The 14,785-nt window shown below is 45.0% G+C and overlaps 1 protein-coding gene across 1 annotated transcript in view; it reads right to left on the bottom strand.

The window, feature by feature from the left end:
• The window catches only part of LOC101987057 (sodium/glucose cotransporter 1-like), a 34,349-nt gene that overhangs the window by 16,908 nt on the left and 2,656 nt on the right, over positions 1–14,785 (bottom strand). The window contains exons 2-8 of the mRNA XM_005360212.2: positions 14,255–14,359; positions 13,706–13,765; positions 11,359–11,463; positions 9,835–9,940; positions 8,746–8,826; positions 4,625–4,845; positions 1,121–1,256 (exon numbers count right to left, since the gene is read on the bottom strand). Of these exons, the coding sequence (XP_005360269.1) occupies positions 1,121–1,256; positions 4,625–4,845; positions 8,746–8,826; positions 9,835–9,940; positions 11,359–11,463; positions 13,706–13,765; positions 14,255–14,359 (814 nt within the window). The remainder of the gene's footprint in view (positions 1–1,120; positions 1,257–4,624; positions 4,846–8,745; positions 8,827–9,834; positions 9,941–11,358; positions 11,464–13,705; positions 13,766–14,254; positions 14,360–14,785) is intronic.

Below are 14,785 nucleotides of genomic sequence, written 5' to 3'. Positions count from 1 at the left end.
CCTGATGTCCTTCAGTGATAGACAGTTTTCTGAAAGCATAAGATATATAAACCCTTCCCTCCTTCAAGTTGCTGTTAGTCGTGGTGGTTAATCACAGCAATAGAAACTTAACCAGGACACTATTCTTGTGGCTATACCTACCAGACTCATAAATGTTCCCTTACCTTACGAATAAGCAGACCCTTTGCCTAAGAGATAGCTAGCCAAACTCAGTCGATACAGGGGTGAAATACATTATGGAATTCTGATCACTCGTTAGGGGAAGTGGGAGATTTGTTAATACTTTCAGTAGAAAGAATGAGGGCTTTTCTCCAAGTCTTTCTCTCTACATCCGCCTCTTCCAAATTGTCTCAGGAGTTCAGCGAGCGCTGTGAACGTGCAGTCTAGGGCTGTGAGAAACCACATCAAAGAGATCGTGGCACAGCCTCTGATCCACACAGCATAAGGTCAGTAAAGTGACAGCAAATCCTCCGAGCTCCTGAGGACTGGGCCCCAAAGCTGTGGCTGGACCTCTGGCGGGGAGGAATGCAGTGATATTCTGTTCACGTTTTCACAGATAAAGCTTGCCTGAAGATCAGAGTACAGAGCTAAACCACTAGAGCCAGGAAGTGGTGGTGCACTCCTTTAATCCCAGCACTCAGGAGGCAAAAATAGGAGGGATATGGCTGGACGAAGAAAGGGATGCAAGGCAGGAGAAGACAGGAGCTCATTGCAGGCTGACGTTTGGTGGAGACAGATGGAGTCTGGAGATGCAGTCTGAGGACAGGATCGCCCCTTTGGTCTGAGCATGGGTAGAGGTAAAAGAACTCTCTAGTGGCTGACCTCTCTGCTTCTCTGATCTTCAGCACTAACTCCTATATCTGACTCTGAGTTTTTATTATTAAGACCAACCAAAATTTGTGCTACAGAGGAGCATGGCTGTCTTAGGGGGAATGCTTTGATCTGTTCTTCCCTTTCTTATCGCCTTGGGGTTTCTGTATTGTACATCTCAGGCGTTTCTCCTCAAATACATTCTAAAGAGACACTTGAGGCAATTCCAGTAACTAGTGTACTATGGGGGACCCAATACTTCAGCTATCCTCCGGATCTCTAGGAGAGCATGTCAGGATCAAGAATTTACCTGGGAACAAGATGCGGCTGACCATTCCTGGCATCACCATGAGGAACATGGGCAGCAGCTTCAGGTACCCACACAAGAGGCAGCCCCCTTGCATATCAAGCCTGCTCTTTCCTGCCAGGAACCTTTGGACAGAAACCTGCCAGGGGAAGACAAGTGGGTGGTGTCAGGACTGTATGAGGGCCAGGCTGCCTCGGCACAGGTAAGACACTGTCTAAAGTGACGGCAGGATGTGTTCTCTGGTGGGTTTGCTGAGATGGCCACTCTGCATCCATACGTCTTTGGGCCATCCATGGCTAGAGAGAGACACAGGAAAGTGAGCACATATTGTGCCGTGCACAGTTAATAGATGGGATGCAATTATCATGCATGGTTTTGGCCTCGCTGCTAGCATTACATACCTGCCATGGCGATGGAGGCTCACAGGCTATCCCACCACACAGAAGGAATAGACCCTTATAACTGATCAGAAGGAAAGTAAGGCCGTGGAAACAACCAAGTGTTTGTGAAGGATGAGCTTGCTTCATTATCAAAATTAAAGTAAACTTTTACATTCTTTTAAGATGTAGACTTTCTGGTTGGGTGTAATGGTACATCCTCTTAATCTCAGAAGTCAGTAGGCAGAGGAAAATGAATCTCTGAGTTTGAGGGCAAACTGGTCTATGTAGAGAGTCCTGGACCAGCCAAGGTTACAGAGTAAAACACTGATTCAAGAAAACATAAAATCCTAGACTCTCCTGTTGTTTTGGAACCCATTTCATGTTCTGGAGCCATAAGAGGCATCATGACGTCAGGCCAAAGGGTGGAGAATCACTTAGAAGAGAAGGGCAAGAAAGAGAGCGGGGTAGAGCAATTGAGGCATCCAAATAATGTAATAATGTTATGCTTTTAAAGAATATTCAGGGCTCATGAGATGGCTCAGAGGTTGAAAACACTGGTTGCTCTTCCAGAGGTCCTGAGTTCAATTCCCAGCAATCACGTGGTGGCTCACAACCATCTGTAATGAGATCTGGTGCCCTCTTCTGGTCTGCAGGCAGACATGCAGACAGAACACTGTATACATAATAAATAAATAAATCTTTAAAATAATTTAAATAGTGGGAAAATATACTCATGGTGGCTTAAAGGCACAGGATCCAAAATAGTATATATACTGTGTTACAGAGTCTAAAAAAAATCCTCAAGCATGAATCAGTGTGACAATGTGGTTTAGCAGTAAAGGGGTTAGCAGATAGGATTTTTGTTGGTGTTTGTTGTTTTTGTTACACTTTCTTTATCTTCAAAGTTCATTAGTTTAATAATTGGGGAAGAGTGGAATTGTGAGTGTCCCATGTGACATATGACATGTGACTCTTGAGAGGTCTACAGCAGCTGCTTCTGGCTTCTGGGAGGGGAGGTGCCAATGCTGAGCATATGGAGGGAACACAGGCTGCAAGTCCTGACCACAGAACAGCTGGTTTCCCGTGGGAAGTACCAAATCGAGATGGTGTAAAAGAGATCGTGACATGGAAGCCATAACTGGAACTGCGGTGCATCTTCTAGAGTTTACAGAAGGGAGGAGGGTGGTGTGCAAAAGAAAAAGAACGGAGAGCTTTTATCATTGCTGGAGTAAGAGGAATCTTCAGGTAGAGGAATCGCGGTGAATCCTAAACAAAACTGGGCACAGAATATCTGGTCCCCTGTGGAATGACAGCACAAGGGCAGACATGTGACCCCTGTGAGGAGGGTGACCACCGAAATCCATCCACACAGAGTCCCAAGCACATCAGTGTATTGTCAACTGTAACCGAAGGAAGGGCGCTTTAAAATGTTGGTGAGCCAAACTGCTACTTTTTTTTTCAATAAAATTTTTGTTTGTTTTTTGTTTTATAGAGACAGGATTTTTCTGTGCAGCAACTCACTCTGTAGACCAGGCTGACCTTGAACTCCGAGATCTACCTGCCTTTCAGTTTTAAAAAAAAATGAAAACATGTTATTAGAGTGCTGGGCAGTGGTGATGCTCACTTTAACCCAGCACCCAGGAAACAGAGGCAGGTGGGTCTCTTGAGTTCAAGGCCAACCTGTTCTACAGAGTGAGTTCCAGGCAGTAAGGGATATATAGAGAAAACCTGTCTCAAAAAAACAAAACAAAATTAATTAGAACTCGGGTATAACTCAATATTTGCCTAGTACCACTAAAATCCTGACTTCCAGTAGTAGTACTAGGAGTACCAAAATTTTGGTTTTTTTCTCAAACAATTTCCTTCACTGTTTAGGCAGTTATGGGTTCTACTCCTGTGCTTTTAATAAGCAATCTTATATTTTTCTTTTTTCTTTCTTTATCTCTTTCTTTCTTCCTTTCTTTCTTCCTTTCTTTCTTCCTTTCTTTCTTTCTTTCTTTCTTTCTGTTGTTGTTATTTTCTCAAGACAGAGTTTCTCTGCTTAGCTTTGACGCCTGTTCTGGATCTGCTCTGTAGATCAGGCTGGCCTTAAACTCTCAGAGATCTGCCTGTCTCTGCCTCCCACATGCTGGGATTAAAGGCATCCACCACCACTGCTTGGTCACTGAGTCTATTTTTATTGTTGGTATATGATGCTTCCAAGGCTTACTACTCTGCATTGGACAACCAATAAAAGTGCTCATCCCTGGGAGGGGCTACTCATTCACATAACCACAGATAAACATACTTCCCACCCCTGTCAAAGAAGCTCCTTTTTGCAGCAGATAGAGACCACTACAGATCCTGTCTCAGTGTTCAGCTGCTGTGAAGAGACACCACAACTACAACAATCGGATAAGAGAAAACATTTAACTGGGGCTGGCTTACAGTTTCATGGGCATACTCCATTATCATCATAGAGAGGAGCTGGGTGGCATTCAGGCACACACGGTGCTGGAAAAGTAACTGAGAGTTCTACAACTGTATCCAAAGGCAGCAGGAAGAAAAAGATATTGGACATGGTTTTGACTTTTGAAATCTCAAAGCCCATCCACAGTGACACACTTCCTCCAATAAGGCCACACCTCCTGATCCTTCTCAAGTGGTGCCACCCTGAGTAACTAAGCATTCAAATATATGAGTCTATGAGGGCCGTTCTTATTCAAACCACCACAGTTACCCAATCCCAACTGATACATCCGCAATGCAACTCCTGCATCCAAGGATCAGGGAACACTGGAGAGAAGAGAGGATAGAAATATTGTAAAGACCAAAGGATTAGCCCATCTGCTTTGAGATAGTATCTCCTATGCAGGGCAAGAAAGCTACACCCACAAAAACTCCAATAATATAGTTAAGCTTAACCTGCAGAATAATACCCCCAGATTACATGCCATGTAGATGGGAGAAATTTCACAAGGTCCCACCCCTAGATGAAAGGTTATAAGCAATCAGTGGCTATTGAGAGAAAGCGAATTATTCTTCAGTCCCAGGTCCCCTAATAGGTTATCAAATCCCGAGTGGTCAACCCAAAATATACACACATGTGAGCAACATTGGGATTAGTATTGATCTTACATTTAATTACCTGATCAGCACACCCATAGAACAAAGAAACCACAGTGGCACCTAAGATGAGTCCAGGCCAGGGGATGTCTCCAGAGCCAAAACTTCGGAAGATATGGAAAGCGTCCCGACGAGGCATATAGCACTGTGGCTTGGCTGTCCAGTTTCCCTGCTGTATCCTACTTGGGATGGCGTGGAGGTACTTTTTCATCAGCCCCTGATATCCTCCCACTTCACGAAAGGCTTTAAAAAAAACTGATATTTATCAGTTCTTTGAAGAGTACAATAAACAATACAGCTAAAAAACCAAGACTGGAAATAAGGCCCAGTGTGACCTACTGGCTCTCACTATAAAATGCCCCGGAGTGACACACGGGCAGTGTGGGAGCCCACAGAAGTGGATCCATCCCACCTTGACTAAAGGTCAGAGACTCTGAGCCTAATCTTGCTCCTTCAAGATTATTGACGGGAGATTTGACTTAAGGTGTGGCTACTAACAGTTTATCTTGACCTAGGGTGTGGTTACTTGGTGTTTTGAGTATTAAGATGGCAACCCCTTTGTTTGTTCCTTGTATCATGATTTTAGAAAAAAGTCTTTTGTTTCCTTTCCCCTCTTGTGGATTGGGATATTTAAAGATCATAAAGGAGTAAAACTGCAATTATTTGTAGATATGGGTCAAGGAAATAGTATTCAATTATCTGTACATTTGCTCTAATGTATTTTGATAGCCAGAGCAGCTGGGGTGGAGCAAAAAGAGAAGCAGAGATTTTTAGAGTTTGTAAATAATTTAAACTTCCCTCTCCCTCCCCCACACTGGTGGTGAAACTGGCACCACTTTAGGTCTGCTCCTGGACTTAGGGCAGGGAAAACAGAATGGCCCCTCTCAGCAGGCCAGGTCTGAGCAGCTACCACAATGGTGTCCACCCACATGCAAGTACAGCAGCTGGCTCCTGGAACCAGCAGGGAATGGCCAGAGGCTACATCGCCCATGAGCCCAAGGAGCCTGTATGAGTATATCAATAGCCTTTAGCAGAGGAAAGGATGCAGGAATTCTGCAAGATAGGAAAGCAGGAGTAATGAACGCAGCAAGGCTCTGCCTGCCTGAGTTCCCAGTCAGCCAAGCTTGTGGATGCAGTGGTCTCAGAGCCAGCCACTACAATGATGGGCACCTGGGAACCTGAGCTCCAACTACAATATGCCAGCTGGTCCCAGTCTGCAGAGGGACCACTGAGTGTGGCCTGTGAACCCTCCAGACACAGCAGGCAATGAGGGACTGGTACCTCCAGGTCCCAGGTCCCTGGCAGGATGGCAGAGCTGCAGAGAGCTCAGCACAGCTCTTCCCCACCCAGACAAGTGGCTGGGACCATACAAATGAGGAAGATCACTACCTGTCAGCTAGTGAGATTTGGAGCTTGGATTAGAAAGACAGCTTACAAACTTTGATCTTCAAAAATTACAAAAAAAAGCCAAATAGAATCTAGGTGATATTTTGGTAGGGAACCTAGTGCGATCAATATTCCTTATACTGAATATTCCTTATATAAAAAACAGACATTCCTTATAATCCCCAAGGTGAGGAATTGTGGAGGATGCCCATGGCTCCTTGAAAACACAACTTCAAAAGACAAAAACAGGGAACTTACACCCTCAGTGCCATATAATGCCTTAAATCATGTCCTTTCTACTCTGAATTTCTTGAATGTGGATGCCCGTGAGCAATCTGCCAGGGATAGATTTTTGCATAATGGTACCAGGGTGACTTTTGCTAAAGCAAAGTGGAAAGACCCTTGCATTGGATTATGGAAAGGATAATAGAGAACATGTCTGTATTATTTCACAGAAGGAGAATGGAGCATGATAACTTCTAGAGCATCTAGTCCGGTGTGTGCAGAAGAAGGATGCCAGCCCTGATGACATTGTAATTCTGGTGCCCCCACAGAAGAGTCTGAATGGTTGGTGACAGCTAAACCTGTGACCCTCCTGTGTCATCATGCTGCAGTCTGAGAAGGGAAGGAAGAGTGTGGTGATGGTTGGTGACTTCCAGCTTTTTGGTGGACCTACTGTACAAACTTCCAGACTCTAGTGAGTTCTTTTTACTTCGGAGCCAGTCCAAGAATGCTGACTGAATGTGTGTCAGTTTATCCATACTATATCTTGGGACACAGAACTCATTTTTGCCAGTATGGGTTTCAATCTGTTGTTGAAATAAAGGACCTAAGAACTAAGACCTCAGAAAATTTCCTTTCTGAGGGAAAGAGATTTGTTAAAGTAAAATAACACTATTATGGAGGCAAAGAGTTACCGAAGCCCTTCTTCAGAGATGAGAAGAAATGGCATAAAAATTTTTGCCGCTACTTAAGAGACTGGGACAGTTCAAACTTACCTTTGAAAGTTAAAAGCAGCAATATAATTGTACTATAGAAAAGGAAAAAAGACTCATAGCTCACCCATCACAGAAGCCTTGTTTTTTTTATTAGAACAGATTTAAGAGAATTGTGATTTGACAAATTGTAGGTTTTTTTGTTTTTTGGTTTTTCCAGACAGGGTTTCTCTGTGGCTTTGGAACCTGTCCTGGAACTAGCTGTGTAGACCAGGCCAGATCTCGAACTCATAGAGATCTGCCTGCCTCTGCCTCCCAAGTGCTGGGATTAAAGGCGTGTGCCACCATCGCCCAGCCGACAAATTGTTTTTATTGTTAATTTTCATACTAGAATTATGGTATTGGACCTGTTAATGCTTATAACTGCTCTAGTTCATTATGAAGATGTTACTGAAAAGGTTAGAGCTTGTTGAAGAAAATTATGACATGATGCCAACAACTAATTTGGTACATTTAATAAGGCTAGTTTGGATTCTGATGCATCTAAAAACTGTTAGAGACATCCTAGGCCAATGTAAAAAGGCCATCCCATCTCGGTCATCCTTTATTAGAAGATGTTGTGGCCATAGGTCCATGTATTTCACAAAGCAATATCTGCTTGCATATGATTATCTAGCTACCTGTGAATTTTCTCGATGGAAAGTTGTCCCAGAGGTACAAAGTGCCTAGCTAAGCAACCTCTATTAACTCTCTTGACCCTGAGTGGGTGGACAAGCAACAGGACTGAAGTGGGTAGTGGGCCATGGGTTAGGCCCAGTCGTTTGGGTGCCATTATCTATCCAGACCCATAAAAATAAGAGTCAACTGGAGCTTTTTGGTAGCTGTATTTTTTTCAGATAGGCTGTTTGCTGGCTGAGAGCAGAGTCCAGACATTCCTACTCATAATTAGTTTTGCAGTAGACACTTACTCTCCAGGCTGTTTTGGGTGACGAGGCGTGTCTGGTTTGTTGGTGACACAGTAAGGACGGCTGTGCAGTGCTGATTGAGGGTGTAGACGCCCCCTGCTTGGAACTGACCTTCTGCTGACCTTGTCAGACAGATCTGAGCGGGCAAACTAAAGGGATTTCCTACTGGAGAGCAGAGACAACACAGGGGCTGAGGAGGAGCACGCTGGACCCCAGCATTGGAATCTTTCACCAGCATTTTATCACGAGCTCCTCTAGTGGGCAGTGAATGGTTGGTTGGTTGGTTGGTTGGTTGGTTGGTTGGTTGGTTGGTTGGTTGGTTGGAAGCATCACCTCAGCTCCCTAACACCCCTTTATACAAAAAGTCTGGACTGTTTGCCCCCAGCCTCCTGGCATAAGCTCCCTCCTCTGGAAGTTGCCTCTGTCCAAACTCCACCTCCAAGAAAGCCTGCCAAACAGTGACCCCTCCCCAGGGAGGGTCAAAGAAGCCCACCAAATGGTAACCCCTCCCCAGAGAAGGTGGAGACCACCCCCACAGGCTATTTAAACTGTCCCCAGAGAATGAACACGTAGTCTCCAAATCTCGTGTGGTCTCCCCTTCTCTCTCTCTTCCCCTCTCCATGTTTTCCTGGGGCCACCCAGGAGCACTCCATTAAACACGGGCATCTTTTAATTAGGTTTAATTCGGTCTGATTGGGATTATCTGCGTTGATGGAGAGGTTTGGCGTCTTTAGAAAATACAGTGAGGTTGCCTTTATGACCTTCAACCATGCTCTTGGCTTCTGTAAGTTGAAGCAGCTGATGTCCCCATGTAACCCTAGGTTCAAAGATATCACTTCTGTGGCCCACTTACTTACCATAAATCATTAACAAGACTGAGCCCAGAAGCATAATACCAGCTTGTAAGGTCTCAACATAAGCCACAGTTGCCAGACCACCTGAAGAGGAAGAAGAAAGGAAAGGAAAGGAAAGCAACATGGATTTCTTACATGAGGTTGCTCACAGCAACCTCTCTGTATGCCCTCCTCCTCCCCCCCATCACCAGCCCTGTATGCCCTCCCCCCTCCCCACAGTCACCAGCTCTGTATGCCCTCCCCCCCAATCACCAGCTCTGTATGCTCTCCTCCCTCCCCCTAATCACCAGCTCTGTATGCCCTCCCCCCTCCCCACAGTCACCAGCTCTGTATGCCCTCCCCCCTCCCCACAGTCACCAGCTCTGTATGCCCTGCCTGCACTGGTCCCGATTTTTCTTTGCTCTCCATGCAAAAAGGAGAGCAAAGAAAATCTGAAAAAGGACAGATTAATATGTGACCATTTTCCTAGTCAAACGTGAACACCTTTCACCCCAGAAACTGAGCTGAAAGCCACCATGAGTATCGCCCGTGTTCTCTAACAGCTAGATAGCACCTTCCCTACGTCCTCGCCCAGTTTTAACAACAAAACTGTCTCCAAGCATTGCTCAGTATCGCCAGGAAGAAGAACCCAGGATTCCTCATCTCCATCAGCCACTTCCTGACGACTTTCTGTCCCTCTGGTTATCTCCACTTGACCTCTGGCCACACTGAGTACCAGGACATGAGTGGCGAGAGCTCCTACCCTAGGCAGAGGCTGAATACATGAGAACTGGCTTTCTAAAAGATCCCACCTGGCTTGGCCAGGAGCCTCCTCAAGGGCCCTCCCTCCCTTTCCCCTCCCCACTTTGTGTGTTCCCATTCTGTTACCTGGCAACCCACAGTGTCACACCTCATTTCACCATAAACATGATCACTGCTGACTTATCGATCACTCTTTACAGAGATTATCCCAACCCAATATGATCCCTAGTGGTACCTCTGCCTCCGTCACACTTCCTGAGATCTAAAGACTTTGGGAGACTTCAGTAGCCCTTCAGACTCTACTGAGTGTTTATGTCAGTATAAGCCCATGTGTGGTTACAGCTACCTCACCTGTGATGGTATAAATGCCAGTAATGGTCAGCAAAACCAGCATTGTCTGGTAAATATCTGTGTCCCAAACCATTTTCAAGAACATGGCACCAAAGCTGATCTCCATCTGAAACGGGCACAAGGTTAGTAACTGAACCTTCATTTCCAGCAGAATCAATCACCACCCCAGAAAGAAATGGGTCTTGCAAGCCACACGAAGAAAAGGCCGCTGGGCAGCATCCCAGTGCCAATGGACACTGGGAGTGATCGGGGCAAATTCCGTGCCCTCTGAGTTCAAAGTTAGTACATCCAAGGGCATGGGTTAACCCAAGTCGCCCAGTTAACACGGTCTAGCCTACTCTGCTCTGTAGCCTCGGCATGGGGTCTATGCTCAAAGAGGTTGTTTTATGAGGTTCTGCAACTAGGAAAAGACCACGGGCCTTTTTTTCTGGAAAACCTTTGCATCGTCTTTCCAACTACTGGAGATTTTTAGTTCTATGTACTTTTAGGTCACTGCCAAATTCACTTGAACCCATATCTTTAGCAAGCTGTGGGATTGGCAAACTTCTTGTACTAGACCATATGATAAATATTATAGGGTTTTTAAACTTTATTTATTTATTATGTATATAGTGTTCTGCCTGCATGTATGTCTGTCTACGGCCAGAAGAGGGCACCAGATCTCATTACAGATAGTTGTGAGCCACCATGTGGTTGCTGGGAATTTGAACTCACAACCTTTGGAAGAGCAGCCAGTGCTCTTAACCGCTGAGCTATCGCTCCAGCTCAATATTATAGGTTTTGAGGACTGTATACCACACTGCCTCTAGTTTTTACAACCCATTAAATTGGGTATGAAAATCAGTCTCAGCTCAAGAGCCATACAAAGCAGTTGCTCACTGGCCTGGCCTACTGACTCGATCTGTGGACCCCTGGCCGAGCTGACACTGACTTGAAGCTCCTGCACATCATTTACCTGGCTGACCTTTGTCTTTATTATTCTGCCCTCCCAAGTCAGGGATAAAATGAGCAGAGATTCATCCAATCATTTATTCCCCCAAATGATTTCTGGGGTCCCACCATGCTGCAGGCACTCTGTGGTCTTCAGAAGACATAAAAACTGGAAAGGCCAGTTTCCGTCCTCACTGAGCTTATGTTGAATAAAGACATGATGTGTGTGTTTTTTATACTTTGTGGTAAATGCCAGCCATTTGGTTAGTGAAAACCAATTATGCAGTACTGTATGTGTAGAACACATCTAGGCTGGGGGCGGGGTTTGCAGTAAACACACAGAAATGACCAAGGGTCTCAGGACATTTGAATGCAAGTGAAGAAGGCACAGAATAAGCAAGTACACCAGTAGGTTGCTTTCACTTGGTGGCACTCATTACAAAACAAACAATAAAGAGACAACTGGACACATCCTTGGAATGCGCCGCCACCAACCGGCTGAGATGACACTCCCTCTCTGTCGTTCCTTGGGGGAGGCACTCCAAGGACACGTCTGGTTGGCCTCTACTCCGTGTGCAGGGTGCAGGAACTCACCGAGATCCTGCTGAAGATGTAGACGACCAAGGAAAAGAAAGAGGAGAACAACTGGATCCGAAGGCTGCCAAACCTCTTCCCCAAATATTCCGGCAACGTCACCACCTGCACAAGCGCCAGAGCAGGTCACTGTCAGATAGTGAGTGTCAGAGAGATCGCCGGATGCCCCTTCCTCATGCTGTTTATGTCACAGAGATGCTGCCAGAGGATGGAGATAGCCCAGGGATACAAGATGCGGGGTCACTGCCTTGGGCACCAGTCAAGCTGGGGACAGTAAGGAAGGAGAGACAGGACAGCTGTATCCCAACAGCTGAGATTCCAGGCAGGAGATAGAAGCCGACGACGCAGTCGGTTCCCAGCCACCTCTGTATGGACAGTCCAGTCAGACGACAGTGTTCCGAAAGGTCCTGTTTTCTACATCATCCTGGACAGTATGCACCATGAGCACAGGGACCAAGCCCTCAGTGCTCACAATGGCCTTTGACCCCAACAGCCCCTGGCTTCGGGAGTGAACCATTAAGAGGCTGTTGCCTTGCTTTGTCCTGGCTAATGTATGCACTCTGGTCTACCTACCTACTTATGTCCATTGTGGAGCTCCGACTCAGACTCCCCCTGCTTCATAAAGACCGGAAGCCCTTGTCTGAGCACCCACAGGCTTCACTCTCTTAGCCTTTTCTCAGCTCTAAGCCGTACTCTGCCATATGTCAAGGATTCTCCCAGCAAGGTTCTAAACTTCCCAGGCTGTTTTTAAGTTGATTGTTTGGGCTTCCCTAGCAAGTGAGGACAGTTTAGGACAGTGGTTCTCAACCTTCCTAATGCTGTGACCCCTTAATACAGCTCCTCGTGTCATGATAATCCCCAACCATAAAATTATTTTCTTTGCTACTTCTTAACAGTAGCTTTGCTACTGCTATGGATCATAACATAAATCTGAGTTTTTTATGGTCTTCTGTGACCCCTGCAAAAGGTCTGTTCACCAGGCATTCACCCTGGGATCACGGTCCACAGTTTGAAAAACACTGGTTTAGGTGCCTTAGACAACAGGTTAACTATTGTCTCTCAATTTTGGAGTCTACATGTTCAAGGTTTCAGCGGGTCTGCCTCTTTCCCAGAGCTGTGAGGGAAGCATTTGTCCAGATCGTGCTCATAGACTTGTCAAAGACACTCTGTCTGCAGCTGCATTAATCTAGTATTCTATAGGATTCTATAGAATGTGTCTATAGGATATGTCTATAGGATGGGTCTATTTGATGGGTCTACAGGATGTGTCTATAGGATGGGTCTGTATGTCTACAGGATAGGTCTATAGGATGGGTCCATAGGATGTGTCTATAGGATATTTCTATAGGATGGGTCTATAGGATATGTCTACAGGACAGGTCTACAAGATATGTCTACAGGATGGGTCTATAGGATATGTCTACAGATTGGTCTATAAGATATATCTATAGGATATGTCTACAGAATAGGTCTATAGAATATATCTATAGGACACATCTATAGGATTGTCTATGTGGTGAGTCTATAGGATAGGTCTATAGCATAAGTCTATAGGATATATCTATAGGACAGGTCTACAGGATAAGTCTACAAGATATTTCTATAGGATGGGTTTATACGATATGTATATAGGATGGATCTATAGGATATGTCACAGCATGCACTTCTACTTGCCTCACAGCTATCCTGGTGTATGCTGGTGTATGCTGGTGTATGCTGCAGATTTTTTTAATTTTTTGCTTTATGATATTTTGACATCTTTAAAAGAAATCTTTCTAGGGGTTGGAGAGATGGCTCAGTGGTTGAGAGCACTTGTTGCTCTTACAGAGGACTTGGGTTTAGTTCCCAACACCAGCATGGTTGCTCACAGCCATCTGGAACTCAAGTTCCAGGGGATCCAATGCCTTCTTTTGGCCTCTTTGAGCACCAAGCACACATGTGGTATACATACACACACACACACTTTAGAATAAGTATTTCAAGCTTCTCACAGAGCCCTATTTGGCTCTTGTGTGAAATTTCATCCCATGAACGACCCAACCAGGAAGAAACAGCATTTTAGGGTATTAAATCTTCTAGTCACTAACACGTATGTTCTATTCTTTTCTTTACACCTTATTTTAAATAATGTTTTGAAATATTTTCTGTAAATTCCTGAGGAAGCAGATAGTTACTTGTGTCTACCCTAGAAAAAATGGTATATTTTCAGTATCTGCAGATTTGGGGAATCAGTGCCAGGATCAAAAGGCTGACAGTATAATATGTCCTTCAGGACGCTTTTACTACACATGCAATATTTATTTTTAAAAAATCACAAACTATAGAATAACTGATGATGGGCACTTACCTCAGCCTTGTTATAGATGGGAACAAATATCCAACCAAGAATATAGAACATACATATAGTCTGAAACCAAGAAAAAGCAGAAGAGTTAAGGCAGGGGCCCATGGGAGTCAAGCTCTTCAAAGAGATGCAGGTTCAATTAATGTCTGCAGATGTTAGTGGACACATATACGCACACGTGCGCACGTGCGCGCACACACGCGTGCACACACACACACATACACACATTTAAGTGCTAGTGAATTAATGCCTGCAGATGTCAGTAGCCACACACACACACACACATTTAAATGCTAGTGCGATCTTCCCTCCCACCCAACAGCTCTTTGCTCGCTGTCTTCCCTATGGTCCACAGCATATATGCATTCTGTCTCCTGACTTACTAAGGAGAAAAACAGCAGAGTCCTTTTGTAAAACCGAAGACCTGACTCCCTTCGTCTGTACTTTCCACGCATCCCTAACAGTCACTCGAGGTTAAATGCAAGCTTTCGTGTTTATGAGCCTTCTCTGGACAAAAGTCAAGTGGTCAGTAGCTCAGAAGATATTACTTACATTCCACTCAAGGGCTCCAACTGCAATTCCGGAAGTTGCACCGATCCCAGCCAGGCCCATATAGTGGCCACTGCTGATATTTGCAGAAAAAGTGGAAATGCCCATCTGAAAATCAGAAGATGAGACTGTAAGAGCCCTTGTCACACATAACAAGAATTCCTGTTTATGGACTGAGAGAGGGGCTCAGCCATAGAACACTCACCTAGTGTCTTAGTTGGGGTTTCTATTACTGCGACCGACCAAACACCATGAGAGAGTAATGAAGCAGGACACTCGAGGTCCTTCTCTGGCCTACATACATGCACAGGCACCTAGACACCTGCACACACTTATGCACATACAATTAGAATTTCTAAGGGGCAGCCAACTTCCATTCTTCACCTTGATGTGACAGATGTGAAAATACTTAGCCATTAAATAAATCACCTACTAAATGAAATTGGTTTATCACACCAATTGTTACCCCAGCACTCAGGAGACTAAAGCAGAAAGATCAGGAGTTCAAGGTCAGCCTGGGCTACAAGAAGAAGA

Source organism: Microtus ochrogaster, linkage group LG2 (genome assembly GCF_000317375.1).
Source record: "Microtus ochrogaster isolate Prairie Vole_2 linkage group LG2, MicOch1.0, whole genome shotgun sequence".
NCBI lineage: Eukaryota > Metazoa > Chordata > Mammalia > Rodentia > Cricetidae > Microtus > Microtus ochrogaster.
Note: the sequence above shows the minus strand (reverse complement) of the source record. Positions and strands in the feature narration are given on the sequence as shown.